Below are 26074 nucleotides of genomic sequence, written 5' to 3' on the forward strand. Positions count from 1 at the left end.
AAGGAAGCACATTCGTCACCTTAGAGACAATGCTGCTGAGAGAGAGAGAGAGAGAGAAAAATACCATAAACAAGAAAAACAGCAACACAGCTTCTATTCAGGTGATGAAATTCAAGTGAGAGCTCCAAAATATGCAGCTCCCAAAAATCATAAATATATATATATATATATATATATATATATATATATATAAGTATATAAAAAAAACTATATTCCTTATGATAAATAAAAACATAAATATAAACAATTCAAAATATTACAAAAAAAATTATTTTTTTTTTCCTTTTACACGTTATCAATGTAAAAAAAAAAACACTTTTTTTTTTCTTTTAAGCAACCCTGACATTTAAATTTTGTTCCGAGTTTAAGACAAATATATATACATGATTTCTTTAGGAATTAACTGTTAACCTTGATAATGCGTCGGCATTTCCATGTGAACTGCCCTTACGGTATGTTAAAGTCATATTGTAGCGTTGTAAGGCTAAGGCCCACCGAGAGAGTTTAGCCCCATGAAGGGTACTTCGGGTCAGGTAAGTAAGAGGATTATGGTCTGATACAATTTGTACCTTGGCACCGAAAATCCAAGTATCAAACTTTTTCAACGCTTCGATGACACAAAACGCTTCCCTCTCAATGGTTGACCATCGTTGTTGGCAAGGATTCAGTTTTTTGCTAAAAAATGCGATGGGCATCTCTTTCCCTTGTTCATTATTTTGAGCTAAACATGCTCCAATTGCAAACGCAGACGCATCAGTATAGAGTTGAAAGGGTTTATCGATGTCTGGAGTATGTAGTGATGGCATTTTAATCAGCTCTTCTTTAAGTTTGTTGAAGGATGCTTCTGCTTTCGAGTCCCATGAAATATTATTCGGAACATTCTTTTTAGTAAGGTTCGTTAAAGGTAGAACTATTTCAGAAAAATTTTGGATATATTCTCTATAATAGCTCACCAGCCCTAATAGACTTCTAACTTCCTTTTTGGTGGTAGGCTTAGACAAATTTTGGATGACTTCTACTTTTTCAGGATCTGGAGAGTGAGTGCCAGAACCTATTATATGGCCTAAGAACTTCACGTGACTCTTTCCGAAATCACACTTTTCTAGATTTGCGGTTAGACCAACACTTCGCAGAGTTTGAACCACCTGGTCGATGTGGTAGAGATGTTCATCCCAGGATCTAGAAAATATCGCCACATCATCAATATATGAGCGACAGTAGCGCCTATGGCGAGCTAGTACTTTATCCATGGATTTCTGAAAGGTACTTCCAGCATTCTTTAAACCGAACGGAAGGACCTTCCATTGGTAATGGCCAGCATGAGTGACAAATGCTGTATATGGTTTGGCGCTTTCCTTCATCGGGATTTGCCAGTACCCTTTCGTTAAATCGATTACTGTTATAAAGTGGGCTTTACCTATTTCAAAAAGTAGGTCTTTTGCGATATTCATTGGATATGCGTCAGGAACTGTGAAGCTATTCAGAAGTCTAAAGTCAATGCACAGTCTAACGCTACCATCCTTTTTTGCAACGCATACCACAGGATGTGCCCATTCACTGTCACTGGGCTCTATTAGATCCCATTCTAGTAATTCTTTAACTTGGCGATCAACTTCGTCTTGTAGCGAAATGGGGACACGATAGGGTTTTAATCTCTTCGGACTACAGTCTGCTGAAACTTTTATGTCATGACCATCGACATGGGCATGACCTGGTTTGCTACTAAAAACATCGGTGTATGATTTTAACACATTGAATAGTTCCTTTCGCTGGTAATATTTTAGGTCACCTTTCATATTTTGCAAGTGGGTCCATAAATCTTCAGTAGATTTGTCCATAAGATCCGCTGGTGCATAGTGGATATCTCCAAAGTCTTCATCTTGGTCGAAAATGATACCAATATGATCCACTCGAACAATATAAGGCCTTAATTTATTTATGTGGAGTTCCCTTATACTCCCGTTTTCCATTTCGACTTTGGCAGAGTGGGGTCTGGTAAGTTCGATTACAGTAGCTGGTCCTTGCCAAGTACTGAGTAATTTGTGAGATGACGATGGGATTAGCACGAGGACTTTGTCCCCAACATTGAAAGTCTTATCCTTAGACCGTAAGTTGTATCTTGATGTATATCCGTCTTGAGAGATTTTGGAGTTTTCAGCTGCAATGTCATGAGCTTTTCTTATTTTTCCGATAAGATCATGTAGGTATGTTTCAATTGAGCGAGATGCAGTGACTGGAACGCTACGTTCGCCTGTCCAGATCTCCTTCAACAAGGATAAAGGTCCCGGTGGCAGTCTTCCATACACCATCTGGAAGGGAGACAAACCAGTGGTGCTATGTGGCACTTCTCTATAGGCAAACAGAAGATAGGGAAGGTGTAGGTCCCAATTCCTTCCATGTTCTTGGATATTTTTATTCATCATTTCTTTTAAAGTCCTATTCCATCGTTCGACAGCACCCATACTCTCGGGGTGTCCGGGAGTGGAAAATCTGGGACATACGCCAAGTAAGTCTTCAAAAGATCGGGTGAGTTTGGCTGTGAAATTAGTTCCCTGATCGGAATCATTTTCGGAAATCCGGTTTGAGAAAAAATCTTCATCAGGACGTTGCATGTGGTCTTTGCACTTATTTCTCTAACAGGGATGGCTTCTGCCCATCTAGTGCATAAATCAATTGCACATATCACAAACCGATGACCTTTTCTGGATGGTGGTTCTAACGGTCCAATGCAATCAACACTCCATACTTCAAAGGGTGTTTCTGGTCTGACGATAGGTTGGATTGGAATTCTATCTTTATATGTGATTGTTCGCTTCAATTGACATTCCTTGCAGCTTTCACAGAACTTCTTAACGTCTTGTTTGATAGTAGGCCAGAAGAATGAATATTTAATTCGTTGAGTTGTCTTTTTCTCACCGAGGTGACCAGCAAGAGGAATTTCATGAGCCATTCTCAGAACTTCTGTTCTTTTCTCTAAGGGTAACACAACTTGTTTGATGTTTTCGCCACAAATATTCTCCGAGTGAAGTAGAATTTCGTTTTGAACTGTATAAGCATTTTTGTTCCTTTTCGCCCATTCAAAGCATTTTGCTAGACTCTCATCTTGTTCTTGAAGAGTCTTAAAATCCAATTTAGTGTCATTTTCCATTCTTGCATTCTTAATGTCTTTTTGTGAAATTTGGGTAATGACAGCACAATTTGAAGTATTTTCTTTCGATGGTGATGGTTCGTCGCTAGAGTCTTCCCCCTCTGAAAAGGTATTCCATTGAAGATTACTGTGACAAAGCTCAATATTTTCACACAGTATCTCATAAGCTGAAGAACTTAGCAGCAAATCGGTTACCAGCTTCTTTGAAACAGCACAGGTGATAGGTACACTACCATGAAGTTCGTCATTTATTTTCATTTGGAAAATTTTCAGTGGAGTGACTTCGCTTTCTCCGAAAGCAGAAGATATCTCTATTTTACTTTCTCCTTCACAAGGTATGTCGGCGACTAGCTTCTCGCGGACTACCGATATCTGGGCTCCTGTGTCTACAATGCCATTTAGAACCACGTTTCCGCATTTAACTCTGACGAGTTTTAAATCATCTATGTTTCCAGATATATCCACGGATTTTGAGACAGGAATAGAAATCTTGGCAGTTAGCGCTTCTGGTTTTTCTTTTTCTAAAGGGAGTGGTGACGATTGGATTAGATTGTTTTGGGCAGTTGTAGGAGTGTTTCTAGGTTGCCGATTTTTAAGGCAAAATCTGGATGTATGGCCTTCTCTTCCACAAGTATAACAAGATAGTTTGGAAAACGACCTCTGTAGTTCATCACTCTTACGGGGGGGTGTATATGCGCTTGATGAGCCCTGTTTGTAGAATGATTTGTTTCTTGAATTTCTTTCTGAAGGTGGAGAACGAGGTCGCCACTTTTCATTAGTTTTGTCTTTTGAGGGAATTCCAGTTGTTTTCCTTGAATCATTACGTACACTGTCATATTCGTCAAGCTTATCCGCTAATTTGGTTGGAGAAACGAAATTTGCCCACTCATCAAGAAGGTGGTCTCTTACTTCATGAGGTACCTTTTTCTTAAGTTGATCAGTGATAATGAGATTTTTTAAACTGGCAAAGTCTTTGATTTCAAGTCCATCAATCCACTCTTCGAAATAATTCGTGATTTCATAACAAAAATCCCTCCACGACTTTTCAGTGCTTTTCTGGTGCATCACAAACTTTTTTCTAAAACTTTCAGGATTCAATTTAAATCTCTTTAATAAAATGGTCTTAATGTATTCGTAGTCTTCAAATTTTTCTTCAGATTCTCTACCAATTAGTTGAATGATTTCAGAAGGCAATAAAGTTAATAAACATGACACCCAGTCTTTAGAATCAATCCCTGTTCTTTTAGCCTGTCTTTCAAATAAAGATAAATAAATCACGATATCATCATCCCTTAACTTGAATTTAGGAATGAGCTTAATTAAGTCAACGTTATGTTGTCCGTTTCCATTGGGCGATGAAGTTTGAGTTAGTTGAGTACGGGATTCAATTTCAAGTTTTTTCAACTCAAATTCCATTTGTTCTCTTTTCTGCTGAGCTTCGATTTCGTCCTTCCTTCGCTGTTCCTCAATTTCTTCCTTCCTTCGCTGTTCCTCAATTTCTTCCTTCCTTTTCCTCTCTTCCACAATTGAGAAAAACATTTCTCTGGCAAACGCTTCATCATATGTGTCACTTTGTGTTATTTTGTTTTTTAGTGTTATAATTTTCATACTTGGCTCCACATCAATTTCTAATTCGGTGGCCAACGTTAGCAAATCCTCCTTCTTACCCTTTCCCAAAAATGCCATGGCTTAAATTTAATAATTCTCAATCATAAAAAAAAAAAAATTAACGGAAAAAATTGACTACTTCCTAATTAATATTCCAATAATTTCTTAAAAGAAAACACATAAATGAACATCATTCACAAATCTATAGAAAATGTCTATTTTTGACAACCTCAAAACGAAATTAACAACCTCAAAATACTGAGAATACTTTGTAATATTCAGTTATCGATTTGTTACATAATAAACCTTATATAATAAACCTTAGCACTTATGAACATTTTAAATCAATACTTTGTTTACACTAGATATAATATATACTTTCCTACAAGTTCACAATTGCAAAACATGAAAATTATTTTAACCAAAATAATTATTCTTAGAACAAAAATCAAATTCTACGTGAGAATGAAAACTTTAACTGAATATTTTAAATCATTAAATGCGATAAGAAATTTATAAATAACTTTCGTATAAATTTCTCATTAAAATGTACGAAAACAAAATATATCATACGTATAAAAAAATTCAACAATGATACAATTCAATATCAAAATAATCAAATAGAATAAAACAAACTCAGTTTTGTATTTTTTTTTCTTATTAAAAGACACTTGCCTCTTCTTTCAGAAATAAAAAAAAACATTTTATGCAAAAATAAAAGAAACAAAACAATCGTTTTAGAATGAGACTTCCAAGGTTGGTTGACGCCAAATTATATTCCGTTATTTGATACAACCTATGCTTTTTTTTGTTTGGTTTAATAAATCTTAGTTGATATAAATAATAGATCATTCAGCATTCTTTATTTTCGAAATACGATTGCAATGTTATATTTTATGCTGCTTCCAAAAATTTCCAAAACAGAATTTAAAAACCACAATAAATTCAATTTTATCAAATAAAATTTTCAATCACGATACCACGCTATATGTTATGCACTGGCGTGCTTCCAACAATTTCCAAAACAGAACTTAAAAACCACAATAAATTCAATATAATGAAATAAAATTTTCAATTATTTGGGACGAAAATCAAAACAACAAGAACAACCAAATTCTTTTTAGAAATATGCTATCTGCGTACTCTGGCGAGTAAAAGAATTCACTTTAGAACACTGGCGTGTTCGTACTCTGACGAGTAAACCAAATTAATGTTCCATGTCGGAACACAAACATTTAATTTCCATTTTGTATAATTTTCGCCCAAATAATTATAATTACTTATATTTATGAGAGCATACATTTACAAATATAAAGTGAGCTCTCACCTGGTTTTTGGTTCTGCATCATCTTCGGCGGCTGCGCCAGTAATATTTCGCAGGTTCTTTTTCAGATTTTTCAATGTGAAATGATTTCACCATAAACCTTTCTTGGCATAAACGATTTTATTTAGATGCATACTTATGCCACGGCACAAACATGAAGTATATAGAAAATAATAGTAATTAATCACATAATCAATGAAACTTCGCGCTCCATCATAGAACATTCCCGTCTTCTCACCCCAAGCTAGAGAACCTCCCAGCTTCTTTTTTTTTCTTAAGTTTTTTCGTATCTCGCAGCGCCATCTATTGTCGACGATTCTTACAGTGTTGCTCTCTAATGTTACCTGGTGGGCACATGTGAAACTTAGTCAAGGAGCCGAGCAACATTTCTCACTCCACACTTCCACATTCACACATCAGAGGACAACGCAGAGAGAATCGTCAATGCCCTGAGCAGGATTCAAACCCGCATTCATTAGCTCCACCATTGGTCACGCTAACCGCTGGACCACCTGGTCTGATTTCTTTTTCTATTAAACCAACCATTTAAAAAAATTTCGTTGTTAAACTCTTGATTTAGTTAAGCCAAATGTTGCAATAAACGAGTTCGGAGCAGTGGTGAATCAGGGGATAGAGCATTCGCCTTCCAATCAGGTGAATCGCGTTCAAATCCCAGCGATGGCTGGTCGATACGAATTTCGCACCCGGCTCGCACCGACTGCAATGCTGACGCAAAATATACTCAGTGGTAGACCGATCATAAGTCCCTTTGCCGTCTGACTAACCGTGGGAGGTTTTCGGGTTTTTCCTTTCCATGTAACAAATATGCGATTTAGTAACATCAAAAAGTCCTTCACGAAGTCAAATTTTTTGTAATACTTGATCTAAGAGTTCCCTTGTATTCTGGACTGGGTTCAAAATCACAAGACTACGGAGTTGAACATTAGTAGTTCAACGCCCAAAAATTGGGTCGACTGTTCAACGACGGTTATAAAATAAGAATAAAATAAACGAGTTCGACTGTATTGGATTTCGGAGCTTGCTTCTTGTTAATTGTTTTAATTAAGGAACTTCATATGTGTAAAAATTTTATCTATGTAAAGAAGAAGTTGGTTGAATTCCGCAATAATTAAATAATTGAAATTATTTTATAAATTTTGAAAACCACTTTTACATTGCGAAGAAAGTTATGTTAGGGATAAAATTAATTTGCAAAATAACTGTTGCAACTATAATATTTCTATGAAACCACTTAAGGATATATTTTGGAAGTCAGACGAAATCAAATGTTGATATAGTTAAATTACTCCTTTCGTACTTTGAATAAAAGTTATTATTAATTAACAATTAAGTTCTTTTTTCAGAAAATAACTAACACTTAGTTTTTTGCTTTTAGGAAGCAGTTAGCAAACGTTTTTTTATTGAAAATTTTAATTTATTTTAGCTATAATAATAATTAATTGCAAGCATAAATAGTTCTATTCATTTGGTAGTCTTTGAATATTTGATCTATGAAGAATAAAAATATCCATATTTGTTTTCGGCATATTTTAGAAAAATCAAGAAAAAAATTTAATTTATTCAATTTCCTTAAAAAAAAACATGAAATGAAGGATTTAAAATTTGGGATTTTATTTAATGTTAGGTTTTTCGAAAAAGAGATATTTTATTAATTTTGTTGATTGATAAAATATCATCCTCTTTTTAATTAATTAGATTCGAGAAATAATATAATACTTCAAAAAGCATTAAAACTGTGGATAATAAGTAAAATTGTACATCTCCATCATTAATAATGAATCAGGGGATTATCGTGAATTTATGTCATAAACAGTGTAAAAATAACAAAATTCGTGTTAGTTAATATTTATTTTTCATTTGACAAAAAATAAAGGAAATAATAAAATTTTATATTGAAAGTTATTTACTTTGTCTTTATTTTTGAACTCCTGTTTGTATCGTTTCTTATGACACAAGCCAAACACACCAGACATTGGCCTCTGTGAATTCAGTCAGAAAGGTGCGCCTATCGGTTTGACAAGAGAGCACTACGAGGGTAAAAGTCCGTCTTCTCTCAAATCTTCTTAGATAGATGGCAGCACCATTCATTTGTGAGTGTGTTTCCACGATTTCCGAAGGGGAAGGAAATTTTCTCCAGATCTTATACCCATGATACTGCTCAGAGACCGACCAGAGGACTTTCTAGTGCATGTATTTTATGAGCACATATATCGAATGCACTCGGTGGGTCTAAGCAAAGTCACGGATGGAACTCTGGGATCATTAACCACTGAGTGGTTCTCTAAGAACTGTGAAAATATGGCCTTCGAACTCTTAATAGGTGTAAAGATTAAAAATAAATTGTAAAAGAGTGCTACAAATAAATGTGCACGTTGAATTATATGATCACGCATATTTATTGTAAGTAAGATAGTTGTCAAATCGAAGTATGCTTCGTTTATAAGGGTTATTAAAAAGTTCAAAATAAATGTATTCTATATTCAGGAATAAACATTTTGAATCTGAATTTTCTTAAAATATTTACATTGTAGTTATTAGCAGGTGGAAGCGTAACACAGATCTAATTTAAACGCTGAAAACAATAAATTTGTGATTTAATTTACTCATTGAGAAAAAGTATGGTCAAAATTTTCAGAGCATGGAAAAAATTTCCGTTAGTAAAGTTTATTGCAGGAAATCTAAGAAGCTTGATAATTTTTGCCGAAATTTTGTTAAGGACTTTGTTAAATTTGACAGTTAAATATGGCTTTATAATATGCTATAAAATTTGGTGAATTTGGTGAAATTTCGTGATGTTTTTCATGATACCTAGGAGCAAGGCACAAAAGTAATTTATAAAACTACTTTTCAGTTTTGAATTTTTAACTCAATGTGTAGTAATAGGAACTTTAAACCAAATTTATGGTTAGAGTACCATATATTTTACTTTTATTAACCTGAATTATGTTTTCTTTCTTTTTTTGTCATTACCGTGCAGTGTAGTACTTTTAACAAAAACTTTTTTCACCGAGCTGCAAAATGTGTTACAATAAATAGAAATCAACATCACTTATTACAAGAGTTTTCTATGAATACCTTCAAGGATTATTATTTTCTAAACAACAGAACCGATTTCGGATATTCATGCTTTTAACTGAGCCAATGTTAAGACAAAAATGTTGTAAAATATTTTCCAGTTGCTTAAAAAAGTTTAGGGAATAAAGTTTCAATTGAACGGTTATTTGATAACGTCTATAAAAAATGGCAACTCTAGATAAATTGCATTTTACTGAATAAGATGTATTTTACTTCTATGAATAAGATTCTTATAAAAAGTTATCTTGTGTTGTTATATGAGTCTTATGTGTTTAACCAGAAAGCATATAAAATGGACATTTTAATCTTATTTATCTATACTTAAAATCGTTTTTTAAATATTATAAAGTAATATATTTTTATTTTTCATGGAATATTTTTGTAACAATACTCAAATTTAAAATTCTACTCCCTAAAATTCTTCTCAACCTTTAGCAATTATGCATTGCAAGATATTTAAAACAATTTGTAAAACGTCATTAAAAAGTTAAAACTCTGATTACAATTTTGGAAACATGCAACCTGCAGACAAGCATTATCTAAAATCCAAGAATCTACGGACCAGCAGTGTCTAAAATTGTGTTAAATGCAGATCAAATTGTGCTAATTCTGTAAGCTACAGATATCAATTACGTCCATAATCTATGACCTGTTGATCTAAAGATTTAACTATCAAATTACTAATTTTTAGAAAGCTCTTGGTATAAGGTATAGTTCGTTCACCAGGAGTTATCACTTGGCTCCACCAATTCGAATGCAGAGTTCATTTCAGCTCGGGAGTAAGAAGAGAAATATCTCCACGCTTGAAATTGAGACAACCCTTAATGAGCGCCAAACACAAACAGAGAATTTTTTCAGTCACTTACTTTGCTTTATCATCTGCTATTATACCTTTCTTTTCTCTAGCTGATTAAATATATTTTAGATACGGGTGTTTTCGCAGCAAAATGTATCAAAAAGAACAAACTATTCACTCAAAAGAGAGTAATATCATAAAAAATGGCTCGAAATATCATGAAATTTAGGAAATATTTAATGTTGAAAATATGCAGATGAAGTCATCGAAGTAAATATTTTTGCCATACGATCGCCAAATCGCAACCTTTTTCAGAATTGCTCACAACCTTCTCCCAAAAATAGCGAAATAGTATCGTCGCATACCACGTGATGAAGGCGGTGCCAAGTACCAACTCCTGGTGAACGTGCTATAATTATATTATACATTAGATGTATGGTTAAAGAAACTGCTTTCGAATGCGCGTTTTTTTCTTCTAAAAATTAACTGCAGTAAATGCTATTGATCCAATCTGGTATATGTTCAACAGTTGATAGCTTCAGGTATACAAATTGCTTCATTAACAAATATTACCATATCCAGAAAATTTTGAGTTCAATTAGATCTAAATAAGTTAGGTAAGTTGATAGGAGTATTTTTGTGGTATTATATAAGCGGTCAACTTTAACTTAATTTCAGTTGAAGTTTTAAAGTAAAAGTATATGGAAGTTAGTTAGAATTAGATAATGGTTTCATTGGCACAAGTTTCATAAGAGATTGTAGCAATTAATGTATAGGACTTATTAGAAGAGTTCTATAGTTGAGTAATGCAAAATCCTAGAGTCTATAGACCAGCAGTTATATCTATAATCCATAATCTGCGTATCTAAAGATCTGATTATATAATTACTAACTTATGGAAATCTTTTGGTAAGGTATTTATATTATATATTAGATGTATTGTAATAGAAACTGCTATCGAATATGCGTTTTTTTCCAAAAATTAACTGCAGTTAATGTTACTGATCCAATCTTCTAATATATATTCAACAGTTGATAGCTTCAGGCATGCAAATTGTTTTATTAACAAATATTACCATAGCCAGAAATATTTTAAGTTCAATTAGATCTAACTATGTTAGGTGAATTGATTGGAGTATTTTTGTGGTATTATATAAGCGGCCAAGTTTAACTTAATTTCAGTTGATGTCAAAGTTTTTATCTAATATTACGTGGGATTTAGATAAAATTAAATGTTGTATTCATTTGCATAAGGTTCATAAAAGATTGCAGTAAAGGACCTATTAGAAGTGTTTCATAGTTTAGTTATGCAAAATTTATGAAAAATGAGCAATTGCAGTGGTTAAAGGAATCCTGTAATTGTGTTTTTTAGAGTGTTCAGGCAACGATCTTATTATTTAACACTGATCACTGTTGTAAATATCTGCTCTTTATTACAAAATCAGGAACTTGATGATAAAAGTCTATTTCAGTTTGTTTGTCAAAGGAGTGACTTACATTATCGTACCGATAACTTATGTGATACACAAAATAGATCAAATTGATTCTGACTATGTATTGTTTTACGAATAAAACTAGACCATGTTTGAACTGTTTATATAGAGTAATAAGTTTTCTATTATAACGTAACTGGATAATTTTTGCGTGATACATGAAAAGATAATATTATTTTATGTATTGATATAAAAGCTTATTATTATATAATGCATTAAATATCATTACTATTAAAATAAATATAATCCTCAATAATACCAAGATGAACTGCAAAAAAGTTTTCAAAAATTTGAAGAAATCTATTTCAAAATATTTTCGAAACAAATAATAGTCGAATTCGAAAAACCAATGCATTTAAAATAGAAAAAAGCCGACCGGACTGTGTAGGAGTCCGGGAAATGAACTGGCCTTGCATCAGAAAGGTTCTGGGTTTGAATCCCGGGCAAAGCATGGATGTTATTTCATTCTCTGTAGTATCTGTCCTTACGGTGGGATCAACCACCTAATATGGTGACATTGAAAGAGTGGCCAACAAATCTGCCCTTCAGGGTGCTTTTATTGACGAAAGGTCATTCCCTAGGTAAGCATTGGAAAAAAATTTTAAAAGGCATATACACATTTTTGAGCAAAATGCATTCCCTAAAAATAATGAGTTAAGAGAAAGGAGTGAGGGAGATGCTAGTTGGCTACCAGCAGGATTCAAACCAAGGATCTCTGTTTACTTAGTTGGAAGTTCCAACTGACGTGGTTAGACCAAAAAAAATACATAGGGAAAGAAGACTGGATTCCATGCACATAATGTAAACCAGTCCACCAAAGTTTGTAGAAAGTAAGTGTAGAAAGGGAGAAACAATACTTATGGTCACAACAGCAGAAATTCTTGAAACGGGATTGCATCCTCATCTCATCTCATCCACTATTGGTGTTCGAGAAGGGTTAAGGAGGAGAATAAGGTTTTCTCTTTAAATTTATCGTTGGTTTGCATCTAATTTTTACACTATTCATAAACAGTACTGAAGTATTGATTAAGATATTTCCTTGTTATTGCATTTACATAATCCATATGAATAAATCTCCTGACACATTTTGCCTTCGAAGGGTTGGTGGGAGGCAGCGTTCCCAACTATACATGCAGAGTTGTCTGACAATCAGTTCACAGGTGACGTACTTCTTGATTGTCACTTTGTTTCTTATGGGCATGCACTCTGCTAAATCCTAGTATGTTCCTCATTCTGTAACTTGTTTTTCTGGTATAGCATACCTTTTCGAGTAGTTCTTCACGTTAGTTATGTATTCGAAGAGCTGATTTTCATCTCCTTTCGAAATTCTTTGGTTGTATTATCTTGCCCGGTTGAGTTAGGAAGCTTGATATATTTCATTCGCTTAAAAGTTTTTTATGAAACAATCCATAAGTAAAAATTAAGACTTCCGATCTCCTTACTAAGTTATTGGGATTATATTTTCCGAGTTGTAACCTTTTGTGCTATTGAAATTAGGAATTAGTATGCCATGATGTGTCCTTGCGGCAACCCTTGTAAAAAGCATCCTCACTCAACCTTGGTGGTTAGAACATCCTACCATAAACCTGAAGGTCCTTGGTTCAAATCCGGTCAATAAGTAGCGAACATGCATTTCTCCCACTTTTTGCTTTCTTGTTTGTTTTATTTCGCTTGTTTTTGTTTGTTTTATTTCATTTATTTTTGTGTGTTTTGTTTTATTTCAACTACATTTCTCACATATTTCCGAATTTGGGACAATGCATTTTGATCAAATAAGTATATGCTGTTTCAGTTTTAAATGCATGGGGATTTCAAATTAGACAATTACTTGCTTCGAAGCTTTTTTGACTCACTTTTAATGAATTTTACGAAAACTGCTATTTTGTACAATATGCTATTTTGAACAATTTGCTATTTCGTTTTATAATTAAAATTTATAAATATGACAACACAAAAGGCGTATCAAATGTTTATTATAAGTATGACTTAGAAGAATTGATTTGTCCAACTAAATCATTAATTTGCAAAATTAAAATTGAAGTATAACATTAAGTATACATTATTGATCTTTTAAATGTTAGTAAAATGTCTATTTAAAAATTACTTAGTAGATCATTAACGTGGATTCTTACTTAAGTGTACTGTTTAAAAATGTTAAGAAATGAGTAATTTAATTTCAACTCATTAGAAAGTTTGCATATATAAATATCTAGTTGATAAAAAATGTGCTTTATTTATTTAAAATTCTATTTTACAATTATTAAGAAGATGAATAATTTTACTTTAACTTATTTAATAGTCCATTTTACTAATATTTCGGGGGTAACTTTTCTGTGACTTCAACTTGTTTAAATATCCATTTTAACAATTTTAAGGAAATCTATAATGTGATTTGATTTAACTTTAAATGTCCATTTTACAAATTGAGAGGAGATCAATCATGTGACTTACACTTATTTACAAATCAATTTTTAAAATTTTTAAAAGGTCAGTAATTTGACTTTAAAATTTTTAGAACTCTGTTTTTCAAATAATAAGGCTATAAATGATGTGATTTCAACTTTTTTATAAGTACGCTTTCATAAATATTTAAGAGATCTATGATATGACCTACGCTTAGTTAAAAGTCAATTAATACAAATATTGAAGAGATATATTATACGTTTTTAGCATAATTAAAATGGCATTTTACTAGCATTTAGAAGAGAAATAATTTACTTAAACTTTTTAAAGATACATTTGCCCAAAAATAAAATTAAATTCAAATAACTTGCATTAATTTAATAAAATAATGTTGTCTTTTTAAATTTTTGCAGCATACCATTTGGAAGCGTTTTTACTGCAATTGTAAAGGAAGGAACTGCAATCTAAAGGAAGAAAACTAAAGACGTAATGCGAAATAAGAGCATATTTTATAAGTTTTTTTTCTGTTAACACTCAATGCGAAACAATGAAAATTCCGTGAAAATACTCATATAAATAAATAAATGAAAAGAAAGAATAGTGTCATAAGCAACAGGGCTTGAAAAACGACCAAAAAGTGAGTATCACTTTTTTTTGTCGTTTTTCCAAGAAATTCTTTCCATAGATTTGTTTCGTTTCTTTTAAAATGAAAGAAGAAATAGAGCAGTAGTGTTTTCTTTTTCTGCTCTATCAGTAATCATTGAAGTAAGAAAATTTTATACTAAGAAATTGAAAAGGAGTTTGGGAATTTTTTTAAAAAAAATGGTGTTTCAATTAAATTTATTTGCAGAAGAATTACATATTTATTTTTAGAATTAAATATTTAATACTGGCCTTTTGTGGCAATTATATCATCAGCCTATACGTACGCACAGCTCTGTATAAGCATGTTAGCGGGAATCAATGTCTAGATGGCTAATCACCCTTAAATTGGAGAATATCTAATTAGAAAAAAATTGAAATAGTTTTTCTATTCTTTCCTATTATCCCATAAAGAGCACATGGACAAATCTTGAGACTTATGTCTTGGTGAAAAAGTGTTGTTTAACTTTACGGGAAATCATTCAAACCATCCCGATAATAAAAAAGTGCCAACATTAAAATCTTTCTTTGCATCTGATACGCAACACATGGCTCAGTTTTGAGACTTCTTTAGTGGTAAAAAAGTGTTCAAGCTTTATTGCCAATTTGTTTCGAATAGTTTCGTAAAGATCGTGATTCGAAATTGAGACTTGTTACAAAATTGTTACAAAATATCGAAATGAAACTGTTTTTTATTTTTCTATTAATTGAATAAACAACCCACGTTCTGAATTTTAGTTTCGTAGCTTCATTAGAAGCGGGGAAATTAGTGATTAATGTGCGAATGAGGCCAAAATGCAATGGTTTTCGACCTTTTTTGCCAAAATTACTCTTATTTGCATTATTTTGCGAATTTTTCCACTGTTGATCTTGTTAACAAGAAACTTGACATGATTAAATCTGACGTTTTTAGTGTATTATATTTTCAATATTTATCTAAGAACATTTAGAATGTTCTTTTATTTGAAATATAATATACACATTTGTTTTCAAACTAAGACAGGTTGGGCTTCTCACCCCTTGGATTCACTCTATGAGAATTGAGGCAGAATCCAGAAATACATTAGCATGATGCCCTTTTTACGGTTATTCCAACTAAATAAATTTTCTCCACAAATTTCGTTTTATATTTTTTATTCTATTTTCTTTCTTTATTTTTATTTCATTTATTTATACTTTTGTTTATTTTAACAGAATTTATTTTTTTATCGTAATTTGCACCTTCGTCAGAATTAATTAAGCATTTAATTTTGTTTGAAAGAACAGGTTTAAAACAAATCTGCTCATGAAAATTATTAGAGAGCTGTAGCAAATTATATTATTGTTTTAAATTGTTACTCAACTGGGTGGTACCCAACAAAGACAATTATTAAACACCTGTAATAAATCATTATTACTTCAATACTTTCAATTTGTTAATAAATATAATGAGTGTGAGGATGAGTCATTTAAAAATAATGGAGTAAGTATTTTTAATTAATTATTGCAATCTGAGGGGTGTGCTTCGTTAAAATATTATGTTTCTTATGTTCCTGAGAAATTAAATTTTATAAAAGTCGTATATTTAAAATTTGATTTTTCAGATAACATTCGACCGATTTCACTTCGCATTTTGCCATTATAAAATTACATTCTTTAAAATGATGTAAATATTTAATGTCTTACAATTCGAAACTTTCTCCACTACTGTTAAATAAAATAATAAATATTTTTGAAAGTTTTTTTTTTACTTGGAATTATCTTTTAAGGATAAACGAGTTTTATAATTGTGTGCATAAATTTTGTATTTGCTTAAGAATTTCTCGAGATTTGGGAAATACTCAAGAAGTAAAATTAACATTAAAGATCCAAACATTGGATCGCCCTCCAGACCAAACGATTGGAGCTATATTTCCCAGATTTCAACTACCCCACAATTTTTGAGATCGAGATCCGAATCCGTTAAAAAAAGGTTTATTTATTCGGAGAAAGTACGTTTTTGTGCCTGATTTCGTAACTTAAAATATTGTCTGCACTAATTAATTAGCATATTTGAGGTCACCCCCCAAACCATTAAGATTGAGTACTAGAATGTAAAGATACGATAATTAGATCCGAAGTTATTCAGGGTGACCCATTTTTTTTATTTTGCACTCTGCAGATACATTTTTCTTTTAATTTGAAAAGGATTCTACAAATGTTCATTAAAAGCAGTCGTTACGGAACAGTTTATAAATAAGAATTGATGAACTATATAAACTTATTTCTATGAAAGATACATTTATTTTCTGTTACAGAAACACATCTTAAAATTGTCTGATTGATAACAATAACATAGTTACAAAAATTTAATGTTACTATTTCATAAGAATGACATATTTGATTGTAATTAATATAAGCCAACTTTTTCTTCCAATTTCAAACATCACAATAGAAAAATTATTTCGTCATAGCCATTCTTGACATTTCTTTTATGAGAAGATTTAAGAAGAAGAACAAAAAAATATCTAAGTAGAAAAAAGTAAACGAAAAAGTATTCTTAGAATAGTGAAAGAATTCTTCGGAATTTTTGTTTTTGATTTTTGTGAGAACAAAGCATTCTTCGAAAGAAAAAGGTTTTCACATATTTTTGCTACATTGTATAAAACGTGACAAAACTTACTCAATATATTCTTTTTTTTCCCCTTCTCTTTTTCATTTCACGCTTTCTTACTTATATTTTAGTTTGAAGATCATTTTTATTGTCCCCAAACGATTGATATAAAAAAGGAAATATATAATTATAGTGTATGAAACAGTTCAAAAAAAATTTATTTCAATTATTTAGAAGAATATATCCCACTGAAGTAAGATTTGAAGAAAATACGGTGAGCACTAGCTCATAAAAATACTAGTGTTTTGTAATTGTCACTGGTAATTAATATTTTAAAAATCTTTTTCAAGGATAAAAGTAAAAAAATAGGCACGTAGTTATTCTCAGATTGTTTTTTAATACGAATTTATTAAAATCTTTAGAATCTCCTAGAATAAACTTAAGAGAAAACGTGGGATTAGAAACATAAAAACCAGTTTGATTGTCTAATAAAATTACTAGGTGGTTGTAATAACAGCTTTTCCCCTCCTTATGTTTCCTAATTCTCAGAAATAAAACTACCACTTTTGACTATTCAGAAATCCTTGTGCTGTATTTCGTTAGTATTGAGAAAAATTTGTTCCCAAAATCGCATGATTTGTGATTAAACGAGAACTCTCAAATATATGATAAAAATGTTCCCTCATTGTAATGCAGTGTGGGAGATTATTAACTTGAATGACGAAACAAGAATGAAGATTAAGCAATCAAAACTAAAGTGACGAATAAGCCTATCGGGCAGTATGGTGGTTCAGGAATTGGAAATATCCCGGGTTTGAATCTCGCTTCGGGCATGGGTGTAATTTAGTCTCTCTGCCATACCTTCCTTTTTTGTGATGTAGGGATCTCCGTAGATCCACCTATGTGTTGCCCACGATAAAGTAATTATTAAAAGTTAGATACATTAGACACTACCAGTTTTTTTTGGAAACAATAGAGTGAAGAAATTCGAAGAAAGACGATAGCTATTTCGTCACTTTGACGTAATGTTTGATCGAAGCATACACCGGTTACCATTTCGTCAAATCGAAGAAAGTTTCGGTTTTGACGGTGCTCCAACAATCAAGTAGATTTTGATGATCTTCATCCCGTTTTCCTCAGTAGTGTTTCATTATTTTATAATATCTTTTTTTTTTACCTAGTCAACATTTACTTTCTCTTAATAATCTTCTACTTATACCTAGTTTACCTCTTTACTCTTTGGTTTCATGAAGATAAAGGATTGGGGAATTTCTTAAATAATTTTGTGTTACGTGATTCATTTGAAATTGGTTACAGATTAAAAAATAAACGTCACATTTCTTGAAAATACCCAGTTCTGCATCATAACCGAAAAGTTTCATAGAATACTATCTGAATACCCTTTCTTAGTATGGTATAAAATAAGAAAATTGTAAACAAATTCGTATTAATCAATGCTACGGAATCACGCACAAAACTAAATGGCATATAGCAACTAAGATGAAAAATCTCAATGATTCCATTTTTATATTTATTGTTATTTGTTACCTTCTTAGAGACTTTGCATTATTAAATTAAACAACACCTGTTTAGAGGAATTTAACTCATCAAAATAAACATTATAACAATATTCAATATCATTTAGCATAATGGCTAGTTTATGATAGTCTGAATTTAGCGCAATCAAACAATTTTCTATGATATTTATGATATTATAATATTATAAACCTATGATATTATAAACCTATTTCTATAAAGCTTATTTCCAATCGCTGAGGTTCTGAACAAGAATAGGAACATGAAAAATGTGAACAAAGAAACGTCAATGATAAAATTAAAATTTTCATGATATAATTGATGGTTATTATCCAATATGACCTCTTGCTTCCCAATATCTCAATGATTCTGTATCTTTAAGAAAAACTCCACAAGGACACAAGTGACATAGGCTTGTTTATTTTGTCTGGTAGGCAACCTCAGTAAGAAAGCCATTGCAAAGACAAATGGAGGCAATACTACCTTATGGAGGCAATACTTGCTAGGTATACCTAAAATGTTATAATTTCACTCATATTTACTTCTGTTTTGGATAAGAGACAGGAGTGTCTGAGAAATTAGTTTAATAGATGTTAGGAGTTAAATGTATTTCTTACTTTTCCTTAGCTACATGAAGTAATTAAGATCTGGAAATGGTTTTGTTTGCACAGAAAGGGAAAAAGGGATTGCGGATTTTATGGAAGAGCAATTCTCGTTAAATCGTAACTTTAACCCTTACAATGATAAATTAGAAAATGAAAGAGTAGAATTTATGAATGAAAAGAGATATCCTCAGCTGATTGATAATACGAATTTTCAAGAAGTGAAAGCGATAATTGTAAAGTTGAATAATAAAAAATTCCTTGGCTTGGGTAATATGAAGAATAAAATGATAAAACTCCTACCTGATAATTATGTAGAATACTTAAACAAGATATTTAATGCAAGTCTGTGATTAAAATACTTTCCTGAAATATGGAAAACTGCAAATATTATTCTATTTCCTAAACCAAACAAAGATTTACTACCCCCTGCCAGCTATCGACCTATAAGTTTGCTTTCCACTCTTGGGAAAATACTGGAAAGAATAGTATATACACGGATCAAACCATTTCTCAGTTGTTTACCAGATGAACAGTATGGATTCAGAGCAAACCTGGATTCAACAAAACAGTTACGCACAGTTGATTATGCTGGCAGACGATTACATTTAAAACAGACTTCAGCTTTGTTGATGCTTGATGTTAGTAAAACGTTTGATAGAGTTTGGCACAATGGAGTGATTTATAAATTATTTGAGTTAGAATTCCCAAAGGGAATAATAAAATTCATGTATAGTTATTTAGCACATAGAAACTTTCAAATTAGAATGAAAAAAGTGTGCTCCACGGTGAGGAGTATCACAGCAGGCTTACCGTAAGGTAGCATACTCGGACCAATTTAATATATCCTATTTACATACGATTTTCAATCGATGGGGACGATTATAACAGCATAATTGTATTTTATGCAGATGACACAGGTGTCATTGTAAAATCAAGTCTAATCAACATGGCTATAGAAAAATTGCAAGATAAGATATATGATTAGGGGGAATGGTGTTTGGATTGGAAGTTCCAGAAGAAGAGAAGACCATTTAGAGAGCATAACGAATTAGTACTCTTTAACCAAGTGATACCAAGAGTAACTAAAGTCGCATTCTTAGGTCTAGTCATTAACAACAGACTAACTTTGTCAGATCATGTTAAAAATGTTAAGAATGAAGCCAATGCTGCAAGTATAAGACTGCAATCCATCGTGCAGAGTGAAAAATTGAGCTTGAAATTGAAGAGATTGCTATTTATTTCGAAGATAAGACCAATCATGACCTCACCAGCATGGTGTAATGCATCTCAAAGTGAACTTGGGAAACTCACGAGAACGCAAAATAAGATCTTGAGAAAGATAACTGACGCTCAATGGTATCAAGGAAGTGTTGATATACACACGGACTTTGAGATTGACACTTTCGATCACTATTTTAACAAACTAAATGGGAACTTTTTTGACAAAGCGTTAAATTGTAAAGCTGCAATTTTCGAGTACGAAAACCTATTTGAAGATGCCTCTTTTAGGCCAGTTGCGCACTTTTTTACAAGTGATGCAACACTGACCACTTGAGTCAAACTTAATGGATCGTAAATAGTGAATTGTATATTATGGCAATATATTCATATGGTACTTATTTATGTAGAAAATTACACTCCAAAATGGTCAATACTCGTATAGAATAACACTGATTTAGATATTTAATTGTATATAAAATGCGTTGACACAAATCAACTTGATTTGTATTGCATTAGATTTCAGGAAAATTGACTATGTTTTATGACAAAAGTGATTAGTGAAGAGCATACGATTGTATAAAATGTGATGTAAGGAAGTGTATTGTACTTGAGAGATGTGAAATTGAGTTTGACAAACTTCTTACAGGAAGTATACTTTTATTATTCCTTTTCTCCATTATTTATTTATATGCATCATTATTTAATCGAGCAATGTGGTCATCATAGTTATTTCTCTACTTCAATTTTTAGGCAACAAACCCCGTAAGGAACCACCACAACGATCCGTCAATTCATGATAAGGGGTAAAGGATCACTTCGGCCTCAGGTACCCCGACTAGGACTAGGACTAGGACTAGGATACGGAGCAAAGATTCTGGAAAAATTAAAGTAATGAATTGTAAGGACTTTTAGTAACAAAAAACAACAACATAATTCTGGTTAATAAAACAAAATGTATGGAATTCAAACCTTTCATTTGGTAGTTTTTCTGTTCATATAGTAAGGGTTTACCAAAATTTTATTTTTCAAAATTATAGTTCTTATTACCACACTTCAATAAAAGTACAAAGTTTAAAAATTATAAGTAATTTTGACCAAATAAACCGTTTTTATGACATGCTGAAAAGTATTATGATAAAATTAAAAAATTTTACCCCATTTACCAAATTTTGTCACATATTATAAAATCATATTTCATTATTAATTTTACCATAATCATTATCAAAAGCAATTCGGCAAAAATTACCGATTTTTTTTTTTTGCTTTCCAATAAAGCCAGGAACATGGCAAATATTACCATATTCTAGTAGTTTTGACCATATTTCTTGTTCTTAGTGTACTAAAGTTTCTACTTTTAGTGCTTTTAACGGCAACGTGGAAGAATATAGTTCAATGGCAGAAAAATGCTTTGCTTTCTTGAAACAAACAACAGAAATAATTGTAACAAGCTTATCTAACTAATAAAACAAACTAGTTGTGTTTTACGGTTTCATCGAAATTTTTTTGAAACTAAAAACTAAAAATGAGAACATAGATCTTATTACGGAAATAAGTTGGTTTGGTAATGCCCATTTTAAGAGCCCACTCGGTTGCTATGTTTGCTCAATTTAGTAATGCTCATTTTTTATCTTGCAATTATTTCTGCATCTTGGAAATTTTCAAAAACTTCTCGTAATCATTTGGTAAAATTATCAATGTAACATGTTTTTATAATATGTGATAAATTTTGGTAAATTTATTGATACTTTAGATCAGGGCAAGAAAAATCATTTATTACGCCAAATGTACCTTTTAGTTTTGTATTCTTTAATAAATGTGTGGTAATAAGAACTATAATTTTGAAAACCAGAATTTCAGGTAAACTGTTACCATATGAACCGAAAAATTATCAAATAGTTTAAATATCGCTTTAATAGATTTAATTAACCAGAAATATGAATTCTTTTTTATCAGAAATATCCTTACCTTACAGTAGGATAATTTTACAGGAATTTTTTTCTCCTTGAAAAGTTATTATTTGATTATTCTTTGCTTAAAAAGGAAAATATATAAATTTTGATTAAAAAATAGCAAAATATGTTTTTACGTTTATCCATTAAAAGTTCAATAAAAATGCTTTTAAAAATTTAGAGTTATTATGGAATATTAAGTATATTTTCTTAAGGATTTAAGAATATTCTTCATTTTTCTGTTTCATTGTTCCCGAAAGTTTGGTCAAAATATTAAACAGTCATTAATATTCATGGGGTATTAAAAATGTTACAAATCTAATTTTTCTTAAGCTCAGAGATTTTATTATTTTTCATTAGTTTATATTCCTGAGATAATTAGGGAGAATAAAATTTAAAGCTGAAAATCACTTCTTAATACTATGAAATAATTAAATACGCAATATAATGGCTTATGCTTTTTCAACGTTTCACTTTAATTTTTAAGCATTATGAAAAAGATCTTTGTAATTTATAAAAACTGAAACTGAAAAATAACGAAAATATATTTTCTTTATTATCTAGTTAATTCCTTAAAGAAGGAATAATTTAAAGTAAAAAGTTTTGGTACTTTTAAAAGAAAATTAAAATATCTAAAAAGATATTTAGGTCTGCATACACCACGAGGGCAATATATTGTGCTGGATAATTTATTGTACCTTTATAATTTAATTGTATTTTCATAATGCACATTTAGAGTGTGATATGACTTCATCATATTTTTAATGACAAAAATAATAAGGTAATCTCATTATAGAATATATGAAAGTGCAATTTTGTGCTAGTTTACATAAAATCACTTAACGATAGGTAATAGATAACACTTACAAAAAATCTTATACTTAATTTACAGAAAACATAATAAATACAGCAATTGAGAGAAAAAAAACGACTAAGCTTCATGCATTTTAACTACTAATAAAAAAAAAACATTTTTTCCTGATGGCATTCTTTTTATTTGCTTAAAGTTTAATGTCATTGGTAAAAATATATGTAAAAAATTGTTCGGAAATAAATTATTTATATTTTTTTGTTTTCCGCCCTATTTCCGCCACTTGATTGAAGTAAAAGTTTTTTTTAAGTCTAATCTCAAAAGCAAGCTTCAAATTTCAGTCAGTCATATAAAATTCGCATTTAGTCCTGCAAAGTAATAAGAAAGCGAGATTCAGTCGCTCAATTAGCGAAAAGAAAATTTACTATTCGTTTTTTGTTTAATTTTCTTTCATTACGAAAGCTAATTATGCGTTATTTATTTTTACACCAAGAACAAAATGAATATTCTTTCTGAGAATTAAATATTTGTTGTGTGAATATTTATTCTAGAGATTTGTCTTTTAAATGCAATAATCTCGGGAATTTTGTGCAAAGTAACTCCTTTTTTTTTACTTGACAAAAAGCGGATGATGTTAAATATTTGAATAATTCATGGCTTTCTTGTTTTAACATGATAAACTCGAACCTTGTAAAATAAAGCTCACGCAGAGCTAAACACAGCGTTTAATAATAACGCACAAGTGAATTTTTTTATTAGAATAAAAAAATAATTTGGTACCTTTTATAAAAATTATTGCTCTTAAATGTTTGTTTCAATGAAGGAGAAAGACACAGATATAATACTATTTATATTTGGTTAAAAAAAATGTGAATACAAATATACGTTTTTTAAACGTTTTATTTCTTTTTGTATCAATTAAAGATTTTTTAACTGCACTAGATAAATGTTTAAATCCAAATGTAGTTGACATGCATTTTATTTTTCTTGACTAATGAAACATCATGTCGTATTCTGTTAGTTTAATCACGTATATACTCTGTTAAAATTTTGTGGCATATTTAAACATAATACACCCTAAACTTTCCTTTATATGGTGAAAACATTAAACATATTACTGAGAAATGTGGTACTTATTAAATTAGATTGCACAATAAAATTTTTATTTATAACTAACTTCAGGTTTTAAAATTTCTGTAACAAATTTTTTAAAATTCTAATTGCATTTGAAGTATTTTTATTATCGCTAAAAAAAAACAAACTCTTTATGCTTTTAGTTCTGTCTGTTGTTTTTAGCGAGTGGCTTCTTCATTAAACCACAAATTTTGACAAAAAAGAAACATTTTCTCAAAAACAACTGCCTCTATACATTTCAATTTCAGTATAAATATTTCATACATTATTCAAATTAACATAATGAGACATTATTTATAAATGAGAGCCTTCTCCAATAATAATATAATAGTTTTTTTCTTCAGAAATCTTCGTACATTACCAAAGGTTACCAACCTATTTTGATTTATTAAGCCTATTCACTATTGCTGGAATCTCTTTAAAACACAAAGCTTTCTTCGAAAACGAATCCCCGGTGGCTGAGGGGTAGTGTTTCGCACTCACGTGTCACAGGTCCTGGGTTCGATCCTCGGGACAGGCTAGGTTGACTCAGCCTTTCATCTCTTCAGTGTGTCGATAAATGAGTACCACGCATTCTTGGGAACTAAACACTGGGGGTTTCGCTTTCGGCGGAACATCTGCTCCAGCACCCCAGAGCCCAAGATCAAGAAAACTGAGATGGGCACAGTAGGCCTTGGCCCTCTATGGGCTGTCGCGCCACTGAGTTTAGTTTAGTTTCTTCAAAAACTCAGAACATCAGGCATACAAATTTTTTCCAAACTTTGATTATTTTCATATCACATTTCAAGTATGAAACACCAAAAGTATAGAAATTTTTGATATACCGAAGCTTTAATTTTTTCTTATATTGCTAAACTAATTATTTAAGCGTAAGAAAAAATACTTAAATTATACTTATTATTATTATACTTAGGGTATTTGGGCGCAATGCGTTAAGGAACGAACTACCATGTATAACTTTTGATTTAATGATCGTATTTTTATGTTCTAGGACTCAATCTTAATGGCTTGAAGGGGTGACCTTAATTATGCTAAGAAATAAACGCAGACGATAACTTAAGTTATAAAATCAAACACGAAAACGTACTTTCTCGGTATAAACATACCTTTTTTTTTGACGGATTCGGATTTCTGATTCCCGAAATACAAGGGTAGCCGCAATCAGGTAATTATGGTCCCAATTATTCGGTTAGGAGAGAGCTTCAAAGTTTGGGCTCCTTAATGTAAGTTTCACTTTCTGCGTATTTCGTTATATTTCGAAAAATTTTTAAGCGAATTAAACTTTTTTTTCATGTAATTATAAAATTCGTTTGTCCAAAGATACTTCAGTACAAAAAATAATTTTTAGTAAATATTTGTATTTATTAAAATTATTAATAATTATACTTATAAAATTTTTATTTTCTTTAAGAATGGTCGAAAAAAAATTTAAACTGTAAGGTACAAAATTTTTTGCATTATTTCAAGGAAAATAATTTTATATAGCAAAATTCAGAATTTCTGCGAAATCGGTCGATTAATGCCTGAGAAATCGAATTTCATGTATCTGACTTTCCTGAAATGCAATTTCTCAGGAACTATACGACCAATTTTGCTCAAATTTTGTATTTTGCTATATAAAATTGCATTACTAAAAATGATACAAAAAATTTCATACATTGCAATGCAGAATTTTTCGACCATTATTAAATTATTAAATGAAATAATAAAAATTTACTAAATTTATTTTTTGCTAG

The 26074-nt window shown here is 31.1% G+C and overlaps 1 protein-coding gene across 1 annotated transcript; it reads right to left on the bottom strand.

The window, feature by feature from the left end:
* Positions 1 to 2428: 2428 nt before the first annotated feature.
* LOC147803004 (uncharacterized) lies at positions 2429 to 4564 on the bottom strand. Its single transcript, XM_087152824.1, has one exon. It carries the CDS (start codon positions 4562 to 4564, stop codon positions 2429 to 2431), a length of 2136 nt encoding a protein of 711 aa, XP_087008950.1.
* Between the last annotated feature and the right edge of the window lie 21510 nt (positions 4565 to 26074).

This window comes from Parasteatoda tepidariorum, chromosome 10 (assembly GCF_982258835.1).
Source record: "Parasteatoda tepidariorum strain Cologne lab strain chromosome 10, Ptep-v5.0, whole genome shotgun sequence".
Lineage (NCBI taxonomy): Eukaryota > Metazoa > Arthropoda > Arachnida > Araneae > Theridiidae > Parasteatoda > Parasteatoda tepidariorum.